General features: G+C 34.8%; 1 protein-coding gene, 1 long non-coding RNA gene and 3 other non-coding genes across 19 annotated transcripts in view; 4 read left to right on the forward strand and 1 right to left on the reverse strand.

Moving 5' to 3' along the window:
* LOC110378071 (sodium/hydrogen exchanger 3) overlaps nt 1–26,299 on the forward strand; it is a 50,848-nt gene that overhangs the window by 1,158 nt on the left and 23,391 nt on the right. For 10 of the 15 annotated variants that reach the window (XM_021337160.3, XM_021337161.3, XM_021337159.3 and 7 more), the window contains exon 2: nt 18,951–19,215. In XM_021337160.3, the coding sequence (XP_021192835.1) occupies nt 19,105–19,215 (111 nt within the window). In that variant the 5' untranslated portion in view covers nt 18,951–19,104. The remainder of the gene's footprint in view (nt 1–18,950; nt 19,216–26,299) is intronic. The other 5 variants (XM_021337163.3, XM_021337162.3, XM_049850489.2 and 2 more) reach the window with 3 other exon arrangements.
* Nucleotides 13,877–16,317, forward strand: LOC135117581 (uncharacterized). The gene is made up of 2 exons (XR_010276976.1): nt 13,877–14,887; nt 15,318–16,317. It is a non-coding gene; the product is annotated as an uncharacterized LOC135117581 (long non-coding RNA).
* Nucleotides 21,208–21,280, reverse strand: Trnak-uuu (transfer RNA lysine (anticodon UUU)). The gene has a single exon. It is a non-coding gene; the product is annotated as a tRNA-Lys (tRNA).
* Trnak-uuu (transfer RNA lysine (anticodon UUU)) lies at nt 21,560–21,632 on the forward strand. Its single transcript has one exon. It is a non-coding gene; the product is annotated as a tRNA-Lys (tRNA).
* Trnak-uuu (transfer RNA lysine (anticodon UUU)) lies at nt 22,186–22,258 on the forward strand. Its single transcript has one exon. It is a non-coding gene; the product is annotated as a tRNA-Lys (tRNA).

The following is a 26,299-nucleotide window of genomic DNA, read 5'->3' on the forward strand; positions in this document are numbered from 1 at the left end:
CTCTAGCTATTTCACGAATGGTCCCGTTGGAACTGTACGTACTGTTGCGGTACTATCACATAGAAATAATTTAGCTTAGCATACAAGAAACATTTGTTTTTGTATGAACATGAATTCGGTTATAAGGTAATTCAAGTGATTATCATCAATGAACTAAAAAACTAAATTAAGCCCCTACCTAATACGTAATGCAATTTAGATACTATCTACTGGATTCGGTTTTTCTTTATTTTCCTTTATTGTAATGTAATTATAACATTAATCTTTATATTCGAGTTCATGTTACAAACAAAAACAGAGCCTTATGACCTGTAATGATGATAGACCTAAAAGTTTTCATCATGATATATGAGAACATTGCATGATATTGGTTTTCATTGTTACAAATATTAGCACAAAATGTAAGTCTTTCCAAATTGAATCTGATAAAGGATTTTGTTACGTAGTTCATTCTGTCATATACGAAATTACAGTATGTACTTTGGAAAACATACCTGATACAGTGTTTTTTTCAAAGTCAAAGTCAAAGTATTTATTATTTGTAAAAACATAGGTATAAAGTAAAATGTAGATCTTAAAGTTAAAATAGTGCGCTATGTTCTGTCTATTCTTTCTCCATTTATACAATGCCAAGTTCATAAGATAGTTTTATAGGACCTAGTGTAGTCTCAAAATAGTCAGTTTATTATTTAAATATGCGGTAATGAAGTTGAGACTTAACCTTTATGAAGATAGATGGTCGCAATGTAGGTCATGGCAGGGGGAAACCTTTGAAATGATAATGTCGGTTTTAGGTGTTATAGTCATTGTTGTATTTAGTAAAACAGTGTTGTGAAATTCTGAGGTAAAGGAATAATCTCTGGATTCTTTCGATGCTTGATGGACGCTCAGTAAATAAGCATTTTCGGTTTCCCAACATTTAAATTTCAGTCACAGTTATTTAAGCATAAAGTTTAATTACTTTGATATTATTTAAGTAGCTTCTGTTTATAAACTGTGGACTTCTACTTTCCTATAATTACGTAAAGTTTGGGATTATTTCATTACTAAAATGGATCACCTCATCAATTGAGTTTTTGCCTTCAATATTCCCAAAACAAGAATGTAAGAAATCCCGTCACTCCAAAATGGCCCGTATTCCATGGTCCATTAGGTTGTCAATAGCGTTATTCGCAATAACGGCTTCATTTTAATTATGAGAGAAATAAAGACCGGTCCTGCAGCCGAGGTTTGAAAGGAGTTTAATCTCCAGAAATGTTAATTTAATTTATCACATTTTACAAGATAATGGACGCTGGGATTTTGCTTTGACTAAATTTAAACTATAAAGCAGAGAAAATACTTGTGCAACATAGTACGTAAATACCGAGCTCGTGTATAAAACTAGGAATTTCTCAGTGCAGTTTATAAAGCAGTATACGAATATACGTTGTAAATATACTGCGCAGTGAAAAGCTTGTTTATCTTTAATTAAAACGTTGCTAACAAAGTGCTCAAAGTAGATACCCAATCCTTTATGTTATTCTACGATAAATATTCTAAAATACTCAGTGATTCTATTTGTGTTCCTTTGATTACTTCTTGCAGATATTTCAGACAGACAGACTTACATCCAGTCTAGTCTAGAAGCTATAAAGTTTAATGTACTTACAATATTCATTGTGGAATATCTTACAGCTCATTAATGAATAACAATTTATGCATGACAAAGAGAATAAGTACGTATTTGAAACTGAAATTCGTATCGTGTTTAAAGAATTTGTATTTTGATTTAATTTATATTTTGATTTAATTTGTATATTGATTAGCGCATTACCAAGAAATTGCGAAAGAAAATATTCAGTTTCGAACATTATGCTCAATTGTGTGTAAGTTTGTAGAATGGATAATATGTAGGTAATTACCAACTGTATAATACGTACTTAAGCTTTAAATATGGTTTTAAAATTATAACATTTGTTATGATACTACATAATTGTAGCACCTATCCAGTAAATTGCCAGAGTAATTCCAGTCGTTTAAAAAGGGCTCATGATATTAAATTTCACGCATCGCTTTTCATTTTCAGTATTTCATTAGCACGTGCCCGACAATTTACGTGGCTAAATACTTCACGAGCAAATAACCCAACACGGTTTAAAAGTTCGCAGCGTTTAGATATTTTCAAACAAAATAAACATATAATATTTGCGTTGGGATAAAACGTAGCTAGCTTTTACTGGCAATTGAGGAGAGACAGTAAAACGAGCGTTGTTTATTTACTGTCTTGGTTAAATTATCCAGCAGCTAATGGCGAACATAACTGCAGTGATAAAGTTTATTTTCAGATGCGAATGACCACCGTGCAGCCAGACAGCTGGCTTTTCTCTGCGACGTCGGTAGAGGGCATCGCACTATCATACTTTAAACTGTACACCACGGTTCGAAGCATACGAGACTTGCATTTTAAAGTCTGAGGGTGCAATATTGTGGACTGTTATAGGGCTGTAACTGCCATTCGCCAGAACTGAATATAAATGAGTTTTAGAAGGATATTGTATCGTATAAACTTTCCGTTTCGGTTTTTACAACTCTATAGAGTTATCTACCGATTATTTTCTGAGGGTAGGGTATATATTATTCATTCTAGAGTAGGTGCGAGCATTGAACTTCAGTCTATATCAATGTGAATTGGTAATTGCAGGGTTCATTTATCGTTTTCAGTTTCCTGTCGGTGTTTTTGCTAAACGTTACACTACAGTCACTACCATTAAAACTATCGTTAACCACATAATACACGAGTTATTATCAAGGTGTTACGACGACAAGACCTATAAGTCTAAAAATAAGCTTCATTAAATCCCAGACTAGCTAGTAAAGCTACAATTTATTTTAGTTCAACAACAACATTTTCCACAATCGATATAATCCATCGTTTGCTCGTTTGTAAACTTTCCATCAATCGATTTGAGCATAATGATTGCGTCGGTACTACTCGGTCATTTGCGTAACTTCACTACCCTGGGGTAGGCCTTTATATTTGTATAAGTATGTTCGTTTTTATTATAACATAAAATCGGTCAACAACGCGTACAATCATTAACTTAGGTACTCGTATTTCTTTGGGAAATATGAAACCGAACGGAATGAAAAAGTATTGTAAGATCTGAGCAATACTAGAGGTACCTACTAAAATTATTCGTTTCTAGTGCGATTTGTAAAGGCCATTGATATTGAACGGAAAGCTTTGTACAATTGGGATAAGATTAATGGTCGAATGTCACAAGTGTCGTTTGTCCAATTATTGTGTCATGAATAATTTATGTTCTGTGTTGTCTTAGCGTTCTACAGACAATTAGGAATCCAGATAGGTAGGTCAAAAGCAATTAATAAAACATTAACATGTCTGCTTGAATTTGCTTTTAAACATTTAATAGTACCTACAGACTGTGATGATGTCAAACAATCCCTTTCAGTTTATTGTAACTTTAATCATTGCGAGTCAAATCATTGGGCGGATGTCCAATGAGCTCAAAACTTTTGATTTACCAATAAATAAGCATAGTATGCTTGACCTAGTTTACGTCGATAATTATGCTGTAAATAAAGCCTCTCTGTGACCTTGGCAGTTCTTGGCACCGGCTTTTGCTAAAGTGTGATCGGCTGTTTCGTGTTACCAAGCTACACATTTGATACATTTTCTTTCTAAATGAAAGCTAAACGGCATTGAAACATACATTAAAAGTTAAACTCTTTTATGATAATCCGTTATAAAAACAGAGAAAAACTAAGTATAGTTTACTGTTAGAAAATTCACGTGAAATCGCTGTTCGCGATGAAAGTTGCTGTCCCTTCCAAACAGTATAACAATGGTCCCGCGGGATCGTTACTGACAAAAGCAATTCGCCATATCTACATAAATACGAATAAATAGAGAATTGGAACTATTGTACAATGTGTTGAAGTGATATGAAAGTTGTGTCAATCGATAGGCAATTCAGTGAACCGGTTCTACATGAAATGCTAAACAAATATAGACACTGGTCGTTGAGTTAACCACTGAGCTTCGACCTTATTGGATTTAGAAATTACAGTCGGCGCAAATACTTTTATTAGTTTAGTTAAAGACTTGCCATATTACATGGACAGTACTTGGTCCTACTAAATCAGTGGTTCTTAACCGGTGGTCCGCGGACCACTGGTGGTCCCTGGAGGCATTCCAAGTGGTCCGCGAAGCTTAGCTTCGCGACGTTGCTATACATTATCTAGCTTAATTTTTATCGACTTATAATTGCGAGCGGGGGTTTTCGCATGGACGTACCTATATCGGGTGTGTCGTACTTAGTCCTCCCATTCATGAAAATGTATGTTTGGGCAACATTTTACGTAATATTTGGTTGAAGTCCGATAAAAATTTCGCGCTCGCTTCGCTCGCGTATTCAGAAACTATATGCCCTTGTTTTGGCATTTATCAACAAACAAAAAGTTAAGTACGTTTGGGATAAATTTTACGTAATATTTGGTTTAAGTCCGATAAAATTTCGCGCTCGCTTCGCTCGCGTATTCAGAAACTATATTTATTTTTGCATTTGTCAACAAATAAAAAGTTAAGTACGTTTGGGCCACATTTTACGTAATATTTAGTTTAAGTCCAATAAAATTTTCGCGCTCGCTTCGCTCGCGCATTTGGAAACTTCATAGCCATGTTTTTCTTTATTTGCTTTTGCTTACCTTCACAACTACCGATATGCGTTTAGCTTTGAGTAGAACTGACCCAAAATTCGTTTTTTTTTTATAAACAATAAAGAAATGAGTGCTAATTTAGTTAAACCGATGAGGTGGTCCCCGGCAAGACAAACTTTAGTTAAGTGGTCCCTCATGTCAAAAAGGTTAAGAACCACTGTACTAAATCATGCTTTAGTCCGATACACTGACTTCAAGGCTCTTTTAATTCTCAATTCCTCTCTTAAGACAATTGAAACTGAATTGGTATAGATTGTGTGGCACAAAATCTAAATAACCGAGAGAAAATACTGACATTTGCGCTCAGAACGGGTATAATTTCTAAAATTTTCATGTAAGAATTAATCGTCACAAGTCACATTTAATAATTTTGACTTAAGTGACCTCAACGCACCTGTTTTAATACAAAATACAAGTAGTAGGTATGCTAAGTTCGGCCTTGCGTGGTGAATAGGTTAAAACTTAACGAGTTTTCACTACACTTTCGTACTAAATACCTAAAGGTTATGTAAGCACAGTGAAAAAATAATGCTGCATAAATTATATTTACGACTGTGAAAAAGTCTAGGTCAGAACTTTTGTATATTTTTACAAAGGTATTAGGTATAATTATATTTTTAACCTTAATGTTGTGGGTTTCGTGAACTGAAAAGGTTGAGTAAAGTGTTATTATACTTAATGATTATGTTATGTTTCTCGTAACTACTATTCATTAGTATGTTTTTGAATTAAAAAACTGGTCGACAATTTTTAGAATTAACCAATATATGTGAAATGATGCCATCTGAGTCATATTGAGATATGAATTTCTTTAATGGCACAAAAGCCATCATAAGAATGTAAATGCTGTAATAATGTGTTCAATGAGATCACGTAGAGAATTTTTACGACTATTGTTTTCATACGTATATTTTCTATACCATTATGATGTCACAGGATATTTACAAATTGGGTCAACATAGGCTGTGTAGATGTACATTCAATTTTATATTAGAATTTTTAAACTACTTCTTTTAAACCTACACGGCTTTTAAAACCCATCAACTTCAATCTAGAGCCCCTACGCTGCCAATAAAATCGTAGCAAGTTGCTACGAACCCAATGGGAGCTACGCCGCGTAGGCGACACGTAGTAGGTCAATATAAATAGCATGGATTCATTGAAAAATCCGCTCTAATTGAAGAATATTTAATTCTGTTTTAATTGTCAATCGATTCGTATTGATAGGATTGTGCTAATCTATGCAGTGGGTTCATCGAGCGAATGAATTGGAAACCGCAGTAGGTAACACATAGGTAACTACTGCAGATAGAAACATATGTTCTATAGATAGCTATTGTAGATTCACTTATATATTCGAAGGGTATATGTGGTGTTCGATTAACAGTAAAATTCAGTTCGAGCAGAAACTTTGTTATAACACCGATAGGTCATGCGAAGCCTAGCTTAGGTTGTTAGTACTTGATTGGCGCCAAAGTTGCGGTTTTGCTATAAAATTAGCTCGCTTCTTGTTTTAGGAAAACAATTTGGCTCTCACATATTAATTGATTAATTATATTTGTGAGAATTTTTCGGTAAATATATGGCTACGTCAGTTTGCCTGGACATCCTCTCATGAAGGTAAAATTAAATATAAACTACGTTTGATCTATCTATTATATTTATACTTACTACTTGAAGAAATTCCAATAATTATGCTCGCGTGTAACCAAGCGAAACATCTATAGAACAGTCGTAATTAAAAATCCTATCCCTCGCAGTCAGACATTCCTCATAGCTGAAGAGGTTTCCAGCGTCGATACATAAAGGAATGCCAGATGAATGGCTTTACTGAGCTGTTTGTATGAAACACAATTATGTTGCCTCCAGTCGTAACGTCACAGCTCGTCTCGTTCTAACCAGATGACGGAGCTATGCTGGCAATGACGCATTATTTTCTATTTACATTCAAACATTTTCTGCTGCAAATTAATAAACGAAAGTGAAAAATGTTTTAGATATCTGTCATATTCAAATAGGTATTTAATTGGATATGTTTACAGATTATCCTTAATATCGCTCTGTGATACACTTTTATATCAAAAAAACACTCAAGAGAAAATCTTGGAGCGTCTGTGCTGTGAAGATATTTCCATGTCATAAATCCTTGAACGTATTTTTTCGATTTTCACGGTTGTAAGATCATGTTTTATGAGACAAGTCGGTGTCTCGATCGATCAAGTTTTTATTGCTTCGAAGTACCGTTGAGTAGGGAGAATCTCTCGTACTAGGAGAGCACTTCTATTTTATTACACTACTCAAAAACGTTGTGAATTTATTTATTTTTAACAGTCTAGTGATAACAAAATGATAGCCCCCGACTGAAAGAGTGACTATAATATTGAAATCATTTTCATCTGAAGTATTTTAGCTTTTGACAATACTGGAAAACTGTTCATTCTTCAAGGAGTTATGTACTTAAATTTTACAAAAGCCATAAAACGTTGTACAAGAGTTGAATTAGTAAGTTTGAATAGGTATCCTTTGTGGTCCTCATCCGGATCTCAGCCGCAACAGATTATCTTTTAAGTAGCATCCCCAAACTTTGGTTGCGGACTTGGTAAACAGTTGCCTCTCTTAGTACTTAGGTAGATATGATGACTTGATATTTAGAATTGAGTACCTGTAATTGTACATACGTTTTATAGGAATTATATTTTACCAGTCTACTGACTTATTATGTAGTTACATTCGATGCCCCCGTAATGGTCGGTAAAAATAGTTTTTAAACAGAATTTTATGTGAATATATCTGTCGGTGCGTTTCGTTTCACACACTCATTAAAAGTTATAGACAGAAAAGAATATAGGTTTATATTTAAAGTGATTCCTTCCTTCTGAATCTACTTTGTTAAACGCAGTATGTATTTAACAAACTGTGTGGCAACTTCTCCACTTGACATACAATTTATACGAAGCAGGCTTGCACGTTTCGTTTCAGTCAACATGTTTGAGAAGCTAATTAAATTAAATCAAAGACGCAAAAGGACATTTTAACTTGTGCCTAGTACCGTGTAAATTTGAATGTCAGAGCACAGGAATTTGCATGTTGATTCGAAGTTGAAGAAAAGCAGCAAGACTCGGAATCTGATTAGCGTGCTGCGAAAGCGTCGAGGTGAATGAACTGTGATTTTATTACCCACTCAACTTGGAATGGGAGTTCGAAACAAATGATCTAGACACACGGCAGTGTGTCCGCCAAGTTCGAGCAAAAAAAGCGACACACCGGCCGTGGGTTATATTACACGAACCATTTCGGGCCAAATTCGACCCCCCTGTAACTCAAAATCTATTTTATTTACGCATATCAAATTTCTAGTATCTGTTGAGACCCCCTCACTTATCTAAAATACAAAATTTCATTAATATACCTATTGTAGGTCTTGAGATATTGACGTCAGAAAATCGCTATTTTTACTATACACTCACTGACTGATTCACTTATTCACTGATTCACTGATTCACTGACTCACTCATCAAAAACCTAGACCACTTCCAATGGTCGTATTGACTTGAAATTTAGCATGGAGGTAGGTCTTTATGTCAAGGTAAAGGGAAAAATCTGAAAATGGCCAAGTGTGAGTCGGTTTCAAAATAATGAAGGTGTTTTATACCCGGTGTAAATTTATACCCCTAAGGAACTAAAACGAACTAAATGTATCTATATTTATATAATATATCTTCGAATGGTACAAAGGTTTGTATTTAGTCAAAGTAAAGTAAAAATCTGAAAACGGCCAAGTGTGAATCACTTTCGAAAATAACGAATGTGTAACTTTGATCCACAAACATAATATATGATAACATGTCATGTCAGTCAGTTGGTAAATCTAGTCCATTTAGTTAATCTAGTTCATTTCTTTGTAAGAAACATACTGCATATTAAAAAATCTAAAAAATAGTATAAATGAGACATTTCTTTAACTAACTTCATCATAAGAAAAAAATAAAATAAACAACCTTACAAAAATAAATGAAATCCCACCCAAAACAAAAATGTGAAAGACTGCCAAGTTCGATAATATGGGAATGCTTCGCCTATAAAAGAAGTGAGATCTGAATAAGTACCAAGTTCCATACACATACCTCAGTTGAAAATAGTTACTTTTTAATGATGATTACTTGGCAAGTTTTAATAGAAAATTAAATACTTGATTCATTGCGTTTAGTAGCTTTATAACAAGGTGTATGAAAACTTGCCAAGTAACATCATTAAAAAGTAACTATTTTCAACTGAGGTATGTGTATGGAACTTGGTACTTATTCAGATCTCACTTCTTTTATAGGCGAAGCATTCCCATATTATCGAACTTGGCAGTCTTTCACATTTTTGTTTTGGGTGGGATAACTCCTACCTCTGTCTCTGGAATGTTATTTTACCAATACTTATAGATACGTAGGTTCTTTGGGAACCAAATTATTTAGTATCCTAACCTTTGTACTATATTCTAAAGCACACTTAATTATATATCTATTAGTAGATATTTTCACCATAATACTTTACGTATTGAAAGCGCGTTATAAAATTAATGATTATGAACGTGTACATTTTGCTCATACAATAGATAAGCAAAAGTTATATCATGTACAATAATTGAGATTAGTATCAGACTGGTATTATTAATGAGTGATGAAGGTTGGAGGTTGGCCTACTCACCCGCATTGACACTACTAGGAATTCACAACACCTAACGACGATCCTAATAAAAAATGTAATAGGTAGCTTGTATTTGAATCAATACCTAAGCAATTTCGAGTGTCTATTGAGTGTAGCCAAATGTTTAACCTGTAGTTCAAGTTATGATATCATTTATGGTGTAATTATTATAGGCAGGACTATTGACTCATAGATGCCTAAGCTTAGCAGTAGGTTCGAATAACAATGAATGCTAATTGCATACTTAACTTTGTATGAATAAAACAAATGGGTTACAAAGTCATAACATCATTTTGTACTTCGTTATCCATAGCGCAGCTTTTCTTTATTTCTTTAGCGCAGATTTTCTTTTCATAAATCAACTGTAAAGTTAACATGACAGGAGGAAACTCAGAGCTTGAAAGCAGTTCGATAATCCGTTTACAATCTCACAGAAAACTGCACTCAGAAAGAACGGAATTCTAGTCTTAAAATTTTTCAAGAACTTATTCTATTCATATTGGTATGTGGAGCACGTTTTTCTGCACCACAAAGTTGGCTGCATTCTAAGTGGTATCGACATGAAGTCTTATCCCGACGCGCCTGGGATAAAAAGATTGCAACAATGGACGATAAGCGACATGTTGCCTGTTTGCATTTCAAAGTCGTGTTACGTGTGGTGTGCATTTGAGTAGGTAATAGGAGAGAGACTTTTATTTTTATATGGGCATCACTAAGCAAATGCTCTTTGACTGGTAGGTACACTATTATCTGAGATCTAAGGATTGTTGCTTTGTCTTCTTAGTATTTCGTTCGGTCTGCCTTCTTTCCACTTTCTAATATTTTTTGAAACGATGCGTTTTACAACTATGATTACCTTTTATGATTCTTGGTATTTTTTGTGGCTGTCTTACCTGTTTTAATCGCAAACAAATCCTTGTTCTCAATGATCAAAATAAAGCGAATCGAAACTACCAAAATTTTTGTTGGAAATATCGCAGCTATTTACAGATTTTTCTAAACTTTAGTTCTGTTGTTGTTATGGATGGATAAATAGAGAAAAAGAACCTGTAATCAGTTATCGGGGGTTTTCTCATCCTACTTTAGTTTTTAGGTACTCTTTTCTCGCTTAGCTAACCATTCCATAGACCGACATTCATTTTGTTAAGACGGTCGTTTTTCTTACTTGAGACTGGAGCAAAGAATTGGTTGACTATTTGGTCAATACCTACCTATTACCTAATCCTATTTCTGCCTTTAATTTTATTCTTTAGGATATGCTCTTTTCAATGGCAATGGGCCGGCAATACAGTCATGTGTAGTCTTTGCACCAGCTGTGGATGCAAGCCATTAAAAATAATTGCTCGTATAAAAACGATTACTTCATTCTATTCAATCGACGCGAACGATCAGTTTCCCGATGCAGCCAAATCAATATTTGAAATCTGTTTACTCGACGACGGATTGGATTGTTGGATCAAATAAACTTTGCGTTGCATCATCAATAAATACTCCGTTTTCTCGTCTAGAATATCTCCCATGCCTTATATCGCTGACCTAGTTGAGTAATCCAATCCCATGGATCGTAAATCCAGTTTATGGATATAAATAAATTATCTTAGTTAACTATCGGTTCTCTGGTGGGAGATAGTGCGTTATATGGTCTATCTTGACGATGCACTTTAAGATATAATTATACCTAATGTAGATTCTTGGAGAACACCAATTTGCAAGCGGGTGTTATTGTGGCTTATTGACTTGGTTTTCCACTACCATGCTGAAAAAATACCAGTTTCTTCATGAATCGAGCGTTATTCAGTTTATTGTAGAGGTAGTAAAAGAGATGGGCACGGACAGGTCAGCAAACAGACAGTTTTCAATAAACTTGGCTTGGTAATAAAATATCCACACCTAAATTCGGATCTGTTTTTGACTTCCCTATTAAACGAATACTCAGATTTCATTCAAATATATATTTTTAGCCATTTTGATAACCTTCAAACTTGTAATTTCAATTATGAATCACGTAATGTAATTAACCCAGGGCTGTAATTAAAAATAAACTTTGAGCTTTGTCCATTAGCAGGCAGTGCGGCGAGTCTGCCGAGTGAGCCGAGTTTGTAGTAAATTGGTCTACGTCCAATGGGGCGTAAATAAACGACGGAGCTTTCATGTGTCACACGGCCGGGGCCACTGCAGCGCCCTTGAACTGCATTCGTATTGTCATGCATCACGGCACCTGTTTACATTTTTAAATAGCCACTTCAAACAACAAGCCATTGTGCTAACTAGTAACAATTTAACAAAGACATTATCATGACGACCTAGTCTTACACGTGGAACTGAAATATGTATGTGGCCTTGAGAGAGAATTTCGATTTGAGACTGCAGTATTGTCGGTGAAAAATTGCTCTTGAAAATGCTCGGATTGGGGATAAAATGCAGTTTTATTTTGGTAGGTTTAAGGTAAACTCGTGATAAAATTTTTAGAACAATTTCATTAGCAGAGACTCTTTAAATGTTATTGTATCTTAGACATTTTTGGATAAGAATATAAAGCACCCATTTGCGATTTGCTTTGTTGACTGGCTCATCTTTATTTTTAAATCAAATCCATCACATGTTTACAGTTTACGCATGTTTTAAGAAAAAACATAGCGGCATTAAAGATAAAAAAAAACATTCCAAAATTATAGTTCGAACCGCATTCGATTCCGAAATATAATAAATGGCAAAAGCAACATTTGAAACATGTCCAAAGCTGTTACCAATTATGTAACTAATTGACCTAACTAAATACAGTCCGAATTACGTGACCGGAGGCTTAAATTCTAAATACAATAGGAACATTGCTAGCTCAGGGATAGAAGAAAATCTTTAGCCTTTAGCTGGCTACGTAATCGCACACGTATGTACCTCCCAATGTATAAGAGTTCAAGGGCAATGCAGTATAGACATGCGACATTGGACGAAAAAGCACTCATCCAAGTAAATAGCTACCTATCTAGATAACAACTTGAAAAGTCTGGCATTTGCTTCCTTGAAAACTTTATAAAAGTCATTGAAAATTACACGAGGCAGATACTCTGTATATCCGTTGCAGGTATCTACGTGTAAAAATACAATAGATATATCGACTTGAAAGTGTTTATTTTGAAAGTACATAAACAAGTTCAGTTGTTTATTTGATTTAACCCCTCTGCTCGACAAGATTTTGACATATGACTATACCGTTGATTCGGCGGGATATTTTGAATCGCGACATGGAAGTCAAAAATTTGTACTAACTTTCAACACATGAATTCTAAGTCCGTAATGCCTGATTAGAAGTATTTTACCTATAACTTTAGAGCTCACTTATTTGACAACAACGTGCAACGGTCAAATGGGGTCAGTTAATTCAGAAAAATATAATAATTACGGTGTTTTTAAGTCTATCGAAAAGTTAGGCATTTCAAATTTGGTGAAAACTTACCAATAAATAATCGCATCACTTTCTCAAACACAACACAAACGTCATATTTATAACATTTTCAATCCATTGCAATACATTTCGTGCACTTATTTATGTTCAATAACTAAAAAATCAGCACATAAAATACACAATAAAAATGAACAATATTTACAAGATCAAAGTCACAGACAAGTAGAGTTTGGAATAGAGTTTTATTTTTTTTTTCAATCATCGGTGTGCATTCGATACCTAAATCGGATATTTATTATAAATAATCGAATACCAATTTTATATATTTTTTTAATAGCAACTTATTTCAATTTTATTTATTAATTTTAAACCACCCAAAACAAAAATGTGAAAGACTGCCAAGTTCGATAATATGGGAATGCTTCGCCTATAAAAGAAGTGAGATCTGAATAAGTACCAAGTTGCATACACATACCTCAGTTAAAAATAGTTACTTTTTAATGATGTTACTTGGCAAGTTTTCACACACCTTGTTATAAACCACCACCACCTTGTTATGCGTTTAGTAAAACGCAATGAATCAAGTATTTAATTTTCTATTACAACTTGCCAAGTAACATCATTAAAAAGTAACTATTTTTAACTGAGGTATGTGTATGCAACTTGGTACTTATTCAGATCTCACTTCTTTTATAGGCGAAGCATTCCCATATTATCGAACTTGGCAGTCTTTCACATTTTTGTTTTGGGTGGGATTTCATTTATTTTTGTAAGGTTGTTTATTTTATTTTTTTCTTATGATTAAGTTAGTTAAGGAAATGTCTCATTTATACTATTTTTCAGATTTTTGAATATGCACTATGCTTCTTACAAAGAAAAGAACTAGATTAACTTAATGGACTAGATTTACCAACTGACTGACATGACATGTTATCATATATTATGTTCGTGGATCAAAGTTACACATTCTTTATTTTCGAAAGTGACTCATACTTGGCCGTATTTAGATTTTTACTTTACTTTGACTAAATACAAACCTTTATAACGAATTTCAGATCGGTACGACCATTCGAAGATATATTATATAAATATAGATTTTAGTTCGTTAAAGTTCCTTAGGGGTATAAATTTACACCTTCATTATTTTGAAACCGACTCACACTTGGCCATTTTCAGATTTTTCCCTTTACCTTGACATAAAGACCTACCTCCATGCCAAATTTCAAGTCAATACGACCATTGGAAGTGGTCTAGGTTTTTGATGAGTGAGTGAGTCAGTCAGTGAGTGTATAGTAAAAATAGCGATTTTCTGACGTCAATATCTCAAGACCTACAATAGGTATATTAATGAAATTTTGTATTTTAGATCAATGAGGGGGTCTCAACAGATACTAGAAATTTGATATGCGTAAATAAAATAGATTTTGAGTTATAGGGGGGTCGAATTTGGCCCGAAATGGTTCGTGTAATATAACCCACGGCCGGTGTGTCGCTTTTTTTGCTCGAACTTGGCGGACACACTGCCGTGTGTCTAGATTATAGGTTCAATTTGTTTTTGTTGTTAAGAAAAAAGATATTTAAGTTTTATGAAAGTTTTTAGCATAAAATTTTTATATGTATTATTTATTTTGGTGTTGCGTCATTCGTAATAATTTTTAACTTTAATTGAATTTTTATTACCTATTACGGAATTTTAATTTATTCTTATATTATTTCTGAACAATTCTAAGATTTTTGTTTCGGCGGAGGGTAAGCCTGCTCATAGAGGTATTTAGCCTACTTCAATCGATCTCAGTGGCGTGCACTTGGAGAGGCCTATGTCCAGCAGTGGACTGCGATAGGCTGATGATGATGATGATGATGATGAGGGTAAGCCTGGTGTTCTGAAATATAATGCAATTTGTAACTACCAAAGTAATGTACTTATTTGATGATGAGAAACAATAATAATAATTGATTGATTTTAAAGTCACCAAATATTTTTAACCGAATCCCAAAAAGGAGGTGGTTCTCAATTTGGATGTTTGTTTTTGGTCGAAAGGGTATATTCCCCATATTTGTTATTAGGTCCAGGATCCGATGATGGAAACCTTGAGAAATCGAGGGCAACTCTCGAAAATTGTAAGCATAGATAAGGTTATAACTTGACACTCAGATGTATGTCTGATAACACTATGAATCAGTAAAGGTTTGGAGCTGACCTGATGATGGAGACCAGAGAAGGTCGAGGGATCTCGACAACCGAACTTCTCTCGTCTCCATCTCCTTCACTGTTGCAGAGGCCTCGTAAATACGAATAATATAAGCACAAACACGAGAAAGTTTAAATATTCAGTTGTCGAGTTCCCTCGAATTTCACTGGTCTCCATCATCAGTTCAGCTCAAAACCTTCACTGTTGAATAGTGCTACCAGGCAAACACCTGAGTGATAAGATTTCAACCTATGTATTTCTGCAACTTTCGAAAGTCGCCCTCGATTTCAAGGTTCCATCATCAGATCCTGACCTGATGATAACGGGACCACCTCGGAAGTATACGCTATCAAACAAAAAAAGAATCATTAAAATCGATAAATAAATGGCTGAGTAATCGCGTAACAAACATACAAAAAAAAACGGTCGAATTGAGAACCTCCGCTTTTTGGGAAGTCGGTTAAAAATAAGTCGGCGGCGGCCATCTTTCCATCTTGGACCAGCTTTCGATGAACAGCGAACTATTTGCCCTTTCAAACAATGAAATCGTCATAAAATTTTGCGATAACTACACCTAACTACGGCTCTCGTCAAATAGCTTTGCCGCTCAGTTAAAAAGTTGGAAGTAACGAATCGCCATTAAGTTTGGCAGGTCTACAGGAATCCTGCACATAAAACACCCGAAGAAATAAATAAGTCTTCATTTGCCGTCTTCAGAAACCCTAAAAACCGAAGATTTTTTTTATTCCGGCTACAACGTATTTTCTACCACTGATTTTCTAGCATTTTTTTCAAAATAAATTAAGTCATTTTACTTTTCCTAATTTATTTTCAGATTATGGTAAGTACCTATACAAAAGTGCAATTTAGTAATATTATAATATAAAATTATTAAATCGATTCTTTATTTTAACGAATCGGATCATTCGATGCAAAACTTCTATCACCGTCGCCATCTTGTCTATGCGTCTTCAAATTTAAAAAAAACAACTAATGTAAACAAACATGGCGAGTTCGATCAGAATTCCCGGTAATTACGATTGGATTTTAAAAAGGTATATTTCTAACGGGATGCTAAATATGAAAGGTTTGAATGCGTAAAAATAATTTAAATTTATTTAGTTATTTTATTTAGTACTCACAAATGTGGTTTGATTGGAAAGAAAATAAATATGAGCGTAAATAATTAGGAAAGTGTATGACTGATTCGCAGACCCCAATTGGGGTCTAAACCGAGCTTACGGTGACATTGATGTTCAGACCCCGATTGGGGTCCGCTACGGATTTGACGGTTAATACCTATTATTTACAAAAACCCTAAAATAAAAATGACAATTAACAAAAGAATATTTACAAATAATTAAAAGGAATAACAACAAGGCTGTTTATTTTGATGACTTTGTAATAACATAAACTAGGAAGCTACCTAACTGACGTTTTGTACATGAAAATGGTCTGCATGAATACGCTTGGATTGCAAAGCGGTATTTAGTTTGCTTGCAAATTAGCATGCAATTTCCACCAAAACGCGCTTTGGCAACAGTTTATCATCAGCATTGAAACATAGCATCAAAATACTTACAACAGAATATCAACCAGAATCGTTTAATTAAATTCTAATGAGCAAATGGGAAAAGTACATACCTACATAGGTACTTTGTGTTTTTGGACATACAATTTTATTATAGTATTGAAACATAGCATTTAATAAGACTTCTGAACGAAATATTAACCAGAATCATTTGATTAAATTCTTACGATTAACTGGGAAAAGTACCTACGTGTTGTTGGACGCATAAAACATTTTTTCTTGAAGACTAGGGTTTGTTCAGCTAAAGGTATGATATTGACACAACTGGGGCATGCCCTACGAAGAATGGGACAGCTGCCAGTTTCCTACGGGTTATAAATTTAAGTAGATTGTGCGTCTAACCCAGACCGGGTGCGGCAATGCGGTCAAGGGTATATCTACAGAATATTCCAAGCGGAAACCTCCCAGGTATTAGTTACTAGACAAGTATAAATAAGACCCACTATTAAATCCTCAATAATTGATGTTATGGCTAAACCACGATTCATTGAGCCAAGAATTTTGAGGAGTTCAGTTAGGTTAGTCAGAAATTGTTGCCATGAGTATCAATTCGCGCGGAAAAACAGTATTGTGAAAGCGCTGGCGGACTCACAGTCTATCTTAAAACGTAGTCATAATAAAATACTATACACATCCAAACAATAATTCGAAACAATATCACTGAGATCACCTCAGTATGCTGCTGAAATGTTAAATAGTAAATATCGCAGTATTGTTTAGGTACTCCGTTGAATTAAGTAAGCGTGCGGTATGCAAATGTAGTCGGGTAGTTACGCTAACTCGTTTACGACCCTTTTATTCTGCTGCAGTGCATCGTTTCGATTTATTTACAGATTCTGTACTGTGCAGTATCCACGTGCAATCGTCATGTTTACAAAAATCTATTTTTAAACCGACTTTAAATAGTTCATTCTGTTCATTTATCATCATTATTAATTTTTCTTGGTGATGATTGTTATGGTCATCACAGGCAATCTGCTCCTTAGGTATTTATAGCATGTAGAGAAAAACAAGAATGCGTTAGTTAAGTAGGTATCACAAGGCTTCAGACATTCCGGCACCCACTACATACTTACATACTAAGTTCGCCTTCGTATGTTATATCATTAATTGACCTCTTTTCTTTACCGGCCAGGGTAAAACAACCTCTCTGCAAATTACATTAACTACATATAACTGTGTGAGATGTAATTCTAGGAAAATTAAGCCAATATATAAGCGTGATTGTTATTCCAATTTGATAAGTCTGTAACAGACGTTATAATTAGAGTATTGGCATGGGTACGGGATCCCTGTTTACTTAATTTCAAACTAACCACAACCATAACAAAACTATGAAATTTTACCGAAATGTGCAGAAATATTCTGAAAACTCCCACGTGAAAGTGAAATGTCAATCATTATATTAGATGACGTGCAATCCGTTTATAGACCATTTACCCTTCACTATCCAGCGCTCTAAAGTACTTAATAAGTTATTTTGCCTGTCTATCTATGTAGGTGTTTACAGTATTCAGTGCCAGATTAGCCACGTAGCACGAGTAACCAATGCTACGGGCTCCTAACTGTATAAAATAGTATTGCACTACGTAGTGTCGTATTTGATAATGTAATTAAAATGAAGCACGTAGTGAAACACATCATCGCCACACCTAGGTTGAAGTGGTTGTTGTAGAGATTATAAAAGCTTGAGTGAATCGATTGCCCGTCATGTTATTTGCATTTCAATGTTGGCTTATGAAAACATATATACGATGAACTGAAACACAAAATATGGTTAGATAGGTATACATAATTTTCTTGTAAGTAGGTAATTTATTTAAGTAGCACAAAAATGTCCTCGAGCTTTTAGACACGGCATTATGGGAGCGATGCCAATACAGTGAACGTTCGTGTAAAGCTAATGAATACGACTTACGTACAAAGTCCTGTGGAGTCAACATCCTTGGAGTTTGGCACAAGGGCAGAGTGGCGCCGCCGCCGTCGTGGCGTCTTGGCGACGCCCGCCCACAGCCCATTGCCATATTACATTATGATTTTCTGCGACCCATCAACAATACTCATTTTTCATGTGAACATTAAAGTGAACTCCGTGCTAGCAAGAACATTACCTACTTAATTGAATTGATGTAATGTCAATGCTTCAGGGATTAAACACCAGATTATCGGTTTAGTCTCGCCTGTTCGTGTAGCAGGCTTATGGTAGAATTCGATTATCGGTCTTTCTATGATTTCGTGAATTTAAAGATACGTAAACATATAAGTAGGTATGTTCCATTTCATTTTGACCTAAGTGCCTAACAAGTAGGTAGGTACATACGGCCATTTCAATAATGGCTTGAAATAGTATAACAGCTATCGGCGTTACGAATTGTGAGATTATAAAGTAATGGCATTATAAACAGTCCGTAAAGTGCAGCGTGGTCATGGTTATAGAGTGGTACTGACAGTGGTTGTGACACATCGTGCGTCAATGTTGGTGAGGTGATAGTGTTGCCAGCATGACGTCGTTGAAGCACGGGGTGAACCTGAGCCGGCGCGCGTGCAGGCGACCCCTCCTGTGGGCCGCGCTAGCAGCCCTCCTGTCCTGCGCACACAGCGGCCCTCTTGAAGTAAGTACTTTCATTCAGTTCCATAATTTAATAGGACATACCTGTATTACTATACCAAACTTACATATAATCAAGAAAAAAATAACTGAAAAGAACGCGTTAATTCTGATATGATCGAACTCTGAAACACAGTTTCACACAAAACGTGCAAAAGGCCTAGTATTTCCTTCCAGAGTCCTCTACATAAAACACATACCTAATTTAAAATGATTGTTTACTTATAAAAATGCGTATATAATCTGAGACGCGTGAAAAGAACTAGGTACGCTGGTACGCACTCACTTGTTATTTTTTATATTTACGAACTATACATATTGATGAAGCATGTTGTAAGTGTGAAATTATAGGCAGGTATAGCATACAAAAGGAACCATGATCGTTTTTTGCTATTTTTTAATAGGAGGAAGCTGGGCTTTTTTGACCACTAATGTATGATACGCAAGTTGATATAAACAATGATATATTATACAGAAATACGTTTCCATATGAAATGTATAGGTACTTATTAAGAGAAACGTGCGTAAGTAGTCACATATAAAGCAATATTAAATTTCCACAGAAATAGAAAATACGGAAATGGAAGTAGGTACCTAATATGGTCATTTTTTTTTTTTTGTTTTATCCAAATGAGGACTTATAATATTTACATAATATTTACATTAATTTTAATATAATATGGTCATTTAATTTTTATCATACGTTTCCATTCACATTATAGAATTACAGTAGAATTCATATATAACGACTTCGCTTATAACAACTAATCGGTTTTAGCGACGATAATCTTTACTCAAGTTAGGTTTCGTATATAGGTACTAAGACAATGTAACCGTTTAGTGCGACTCCGGTTTAAGCGACCAACTGCTTATAGCGACCAATATTTATTATAATACGTCCGGTTAAAACGACACACGCGCTATGTTTTGTTTGCCTACGCACTCGCACCCCCGCCCCGCGTTCGTATCTCTACAAACATTCTAAAACTAAAATAAGCCAAATCGGTCCAGCCATTCCGGAGTTTTAGTCAGACTAACGAACAGCAATTCATTTTTAATATATAAGAAGACTAGCTGACCCAACAAACTTCGTATCGTTTAAACCTTCCCTGGACCTCTATGAACATTTTAAAACCAAAATAAGCCAATTCGGTCCAGCCATTCTCGAGTTTTAGTGAGACTAACGAACATCAATTCATTTTTATATATAAGATAATAATATGTATTCGTAAGTTATGTATGTATGTACAAGTTAAGTTATGTACTTAAGAAACAATCCGTCCGTTTTGTGCGTCGTCCGGTTAGTACGACATAGTATCGTCGGTCCCTTGAAGGTCGTTATATCCGGATTCTACTGTAATTGAGCTAATGGCACCTATTCCCGGCTGACATTTCATGTTAGGGTGCCAAAATATCTATAGAAAGGTCATTAATTTACTCTTGTACTCTTAACGTAAAAGGTCTTACCTATACATATTATCTACAACATAACCAAATTATCCTTTATGACGCCACGCTTGGTGTTGTGTGTATAAAATAAAAAAAAATACTTTCAAGTAAATATCTACAGAAAATACCAAAATATCGTAGCAAAATGAAGTTTTGCGAAGTTATGAATGCAAATTCGAAAAGGCACTGCGGTTTAAACTGTCACCAACTTGTTAATTAATTTGATACACAACGATAACAATGTATTATTTTACTGCATTGTTTTCTTTTGCGTATATTATTATCTGCAGTAGATGTTGGCGTAGCCTTGACTCCAAATTAAAAATAAGGTTCAAGTTAGATATATCAGTGTATTCCTTCAGATGCACAATAAAAAACAAAAGATTTAATCCTACAATTTGATATATTTGAAATAAACTTAAAAATGCACAAAAATACGAATCGTAACATTTAACGGCATTTGACAACATAACTGTTTCAAGTAAGCAATCCTCAACATCATTCAAAGAACTTGTAATGTTAAATGCCGGTAAATCAAAATGTTGGTCGCCCGAACAGGGACTTGAACCCTGGACCCTTGGATTAAAAGTCCAATGCTCTACCGACTGAGCTATCCGGGCCGTGTAGTTTTTGTTGAAACAACCATTCATAAACTACAGCCTGGAACAGACATGTGAGCCAAATTGAAAAAAAAGTGAGCAAAAAATGGGTCAACGCGGCAACGGAACAGTGAAGCAATATTTGACTTGCTTATTGTATTATATCCCATTTTGTATTTGTTTGATTCTTTGTATTTATTCCTATTGTGATAATAATAAAAGGATACTGTAGTTTGAGAATAATATCGTTATTTGAAATTCTTCCAAATCTGTATAGCTATTTCAGTTTGGCATTGCACGGCCCGGATAGCTCAGTCGGTAGAGCATTGGACTTTTAATCCAAGGGTCCAGGGTTCAAGTCCCTGTTCGGGCGATATTTTTTTACTGAAGTGATACTTTGCAAGCCACATACTCAAAGCTTCTATGACAATATTACTTGTTTTATATCTCGGCATCAAATATTTGCTAAAATTACTATTTTAACTTTAATTAAAACATTCTATTTAATAATTTTTCATAGGCAGTGTAGCAAAATAGTTTGATATATCCCTAAAAGTCAAGGATTAAGTATATTTTGTTAATTCCGTTTATTTCTCTCAAACATTCTTAGCAACACACCAGTCGTGATAAACCATATTAAAATCTTCATTGCGTCAATTAACGACCTGCCTTCTAGAGGTATTGGCATAAAAAAAAACAAAATCATTTATAAAAAACTGTATAAGGTAGTTTCTGAACAGTAAGTGTAAATATTAAAATACAAACAATTACTTTGATAATTTAACAAGCATATCTAAACACTATTTCATAAGTAAATGAATGATTTCGATATTTATTTAGAAGGCAATGGCAGTGATTCACACATTTGGATGAATCACGCTTCTTGTTTGCTCTTTATGGCCAGTTACTTCGGAACTTGTTCCATTGCCCGGATAGCTCAGTCGGTAGAGCATTGGACTTTTAATCCAAGGGTCCAGGGTTCAAGTCCCTGTTCGGGCGACCAACATTTTGAATATCCAATAATGTATGTAAAAAAACCCCCGACCCAAAAAAAGTATGCAATAATTATGACAAAAGGTTAAAAACGCTAAACCCTATAAAAAGCAAAAAATAACTTTTAACACTACGTAAACTAAATTTTGTCGTGTCGGGGGACCGCTCTAATTCATTACTTTAGATACGTGTTTTTTTTTAAGCGAATGTTGTAATAAGGTAGGTATCATTTGATTTATGTAAGTATTTATGAAGGTAAAAAGCAGTCCCCCGACACGTCAAAATTTAGTTTACGTAGTGTTAAAAGTTATTTTTTGCTTTTTATAGGGTTTAGCGTTTTTAACCTTTTGTCATAATTATTGCATACTTTTTTTGGGTCGGGGGTTTTTTTAAATTTATAATTTAATTTTATTTCATGCTTTTTAAAGGAGCTCCTTAATTTTTCCTTCTTTTATTTAAGAGCGTGTACGTCAACCGCGCGCCATTTGGCCTAAAATGGTACTTTTCAAACCACTGTTTCTCAGTAACTACTTATTCTATAACTATGTTATTTTTTAATAACACAAGGTAATTTCACTGTCTATATAGTTAATTGAACATAAATTTCAATTTGTGTAGTTTAAATACTTAAAACCTCTATAACGTAACAGATGTTTTATAAAATTCCCGTTCAGCGTCTATTTCGAAGCTTAAATTCATGTGAAAACAGTGGCAAATCCAGTCATATTTATTTTTTTACTCATAGACGAAATCCCCATGCCTATAGTTAGTTGAAAACATTTTTTGATTTAGGTCTCTATCTTTCAGAAAAAAATATTTTAACAATGTGAAAAATTGTGAATTTCAAATGCTTTTTTTACCTATCTATCTTACTTAATTTAATATAACAATTATTGACTATAGTAATATAACTCTTTCTTTAAAACATAAATTTTATATTATAATTTAATCTCTCGTTTTTATTTTTTTATAAATTATTGAAAAACTACTATAAAACGCTGCACGCGAGTCAACTCAAACCAGACCGCCGCAAGGCTTCACAGAGAGAGGACGTGTCGCTCCGTCACATCGCGTAGGGTGAATAACCTCTGCCGTGGATACCGAGAATAGAGTACATTTCAAGCGCAACCAACAAATCTTGATACATTACTATTTTATTTAAAGCTCAATTTTGAAGCATATTTTTTTTATCGATTGAGTTGAAATTTTGTTTGAATGTTCAGTTTTAATGACAATGTATGATTCTATATCCAATATGGCGGTATACCCAAGATGGAGAAAAAATGTTTTAATGCATTCCTACGATATGGGTATCAAATGAAAGGGCTTGCTATGAATAACTCGAAAAAAAATGTGTCGCGAGTCTAAATCCAATATGGCGGACTCCTTAGGCTAGAAATCACTTATTGCAGATGTCTGTTACCAATCGAGCTATAATTTTTTTTTTTTCAATTTGGATGTACCCAAATTTTGACTTTTGATCTCGAATAACTTTTGAAGCATATAGGATAGATAACTTAAAACTTTATTTGCAATGGTAAACCCAAGCTCTTCACCAATATTTGGCTTTCCGGCAATTGTTGTTATTTGACCACAATTTTTCGGTCTGGATGGACTGGACCATTCATATAAACAATCAATTTTTCAAATCGGTCCAGGCGTCTTTGAGAAATCGAAAACAATCAAATTGAGAACAATCACAAAACAATCTAATTGAAACCTCCTCCTTTCTTTTTTTGAAATCGGTTAAAATACAGAAACTCTTAACATTGTCATTAATCATCAGTCGACTATTTAGTACTGTTGAAAATTGTGTGTAATATACAGAAAGTCCTCAAAACCAAGGTTTTCATGGGTGCCCGATTTTTTTGCAAAAGAGTGTAAGTATTAACGACTTATTTTCATGCTTTTATATTTTAGACATCCATAGACTTACACTATTTTCCCGCTATTAACTATTTACTAAATAATATATTTTTTGTTCTACCAATTTCACTCGAAAGGATCAAAATGGTTTGTGTGACTATACGTGAAGTATGATAGGCACGCACACAGCCGCGACGCTAGTCTGCGCGGTTTTTTGCGTTGAATTACCTAAAGTTGACATCGCGCGCCGAGCGTACACGCTCTTAATTTACTTTATCTTAAGAAGGGGTCGCTATATGCGATCTCGGCCAAAGGAAGCTGTTTAACAATCCTCATGACAAACTGGCTCTGGGAGAATTGCACAGATTGAGAAACAATAAAGATTAACCGTTGAACATTCTAGATTTTCAGCAAAAATATAAATCGGTTTATCCGTTTCATTCCGGCATTCCAGGGTTTCATCCGCCACATCCCATTTGCAGCATTAGGTTCTCGTCAATCAGAAACATGAAGAGAACTCGTCAAGACAAATTCAACGAGCCCAAACACGATGGGTTTACTAAAAGGCAGTTCAGGGTTACGTCTCCTACCTTCGTGCCCTAACAGCAGACCAGCTCAGTGGTTCCAAAAGACATTAGTGTTTCAAATTTCAGATCAGATTTCAGATATACTTGCAAGTAAACTGAGCGTGTAACATTGATATGACATCTAGCAAACGAGCTGATGACCTTGAAGACCTGAACCGATTTCCACCAAACATAGCTAAGAACACTCCCGACTGACATACCTTTTAAACAAAAAAAACCGCATTACAATCGGATCATCCGTTTGGGAGCTACGATGCCACATACACACACACACACACACACACACACACACACACACAGACACGTCAAACTTATAACACCCCGTCGTTTTTGCGTCGGGGGTTAAAAATAGGTACATTTTATAAAATGGTAATAAAATAAGACTTAAAAACGAGTTGCCAAGTATCGAACGTCTACAAGGCCAAAACTAGCGTTATCTAGGCATTGATATGTTTTTTTCAACGACCTTCATCATAGTTGGTATTTAAATCACCTTAGAAACAAATAAATGCTTATATTTACATTTGTTTAATTTAATTTGGCTTTGAAGAATTTCAATAATACCCGCTTCATTTTTTGATTGAAATGAAATAAAATTCTTTACGGATTTATTTTGAGTAATTTTAAAGTAATAAGTATATGTACCAATATTCGAATTATGTTCACTTGGGCCCACGCTCCCTAAATTTCTTTTCGAAAGATTTCATGTTGTGCGATTGTATCCTTTGAGATCGTTTATTATAGTGCAGCGGTTCCCGAATTATTTTGGCTTCGGAACCCTTTTCGTTTCAGCATTTTTCGGCGGAACCTTAGCTTAAGTAAGAAGTAAACCAAAGACGTAAATACACTTAGGTACGGCTCATGACCCGTGGAAGCGCACCAAATGGTTATATGGTTAGAAACACATTCAGCATACTCAGGCGTAGCATGGCTATTTGCCACACGGGCCAGAATTTAGCCGCCCTTGACTTTGTGTATTAGTTTTCAGTTTGAAGACAGACAAAGTAAACGCAAAAAGAAATAGATTGGGTTTGTACAGGTGTGAGGCGAGCGAGCGCGATTTTTTTTAACTAAAAGTAGAAGTCCGAGCACCCGCTAGCATTGAAAGACATTCAGCGGTAGCCGGTATCGCGAGCGAAGCGAGCGCGAATTTTTTTTAGTTGTAAGTACCTACACAAAATAAACAAAACCACTGTAAATTAATAAGTCTCAAAAAGTACAATATCCACACAAAAAAGCAAATGCAAATGAATACGCAGGTAGCGAAGAAAGCGCTATTGCTTTTCCTGAACTGTGTGTGGGATACTTGAGCGATTAAACGAACATAAAAGCACCACACGTAACATTGACTCGCGAGCGAAGCGAGCGCGAAATTTTCGGATTCGCGGAGGAGCAAAAATTTTAAATAATATCATACTTTGATTCATGGTAAAAATAGCCACTGGAAATACTTATGCCGTGTCATTTCACGTCCTGTCAAATGTATGAAAACGTATAAGCCCAAAAAATGCGGTGATTTTTTGCCGATTGCCGAAGACCTGGAGGTATTAAGTTAATCTACAATTTGTAAAAAACTGAATTAAATTATCAGCTG

The sequence above is a fragment of the Helicoverpa armigera genome, chromosome 11 (genome assembly GCF_030705265.1).
Source record: "Helicoverpa armigera isolate CAAS_96S chromosome 11, ASM3070526v1, whole genome shotgun sequence".
NCBI lineage: Eukaryota > Metazoa > Arthropoda > Insecta > Lepidoptera > Noctuidae > Helicoverpa > Helicoverpa armigera.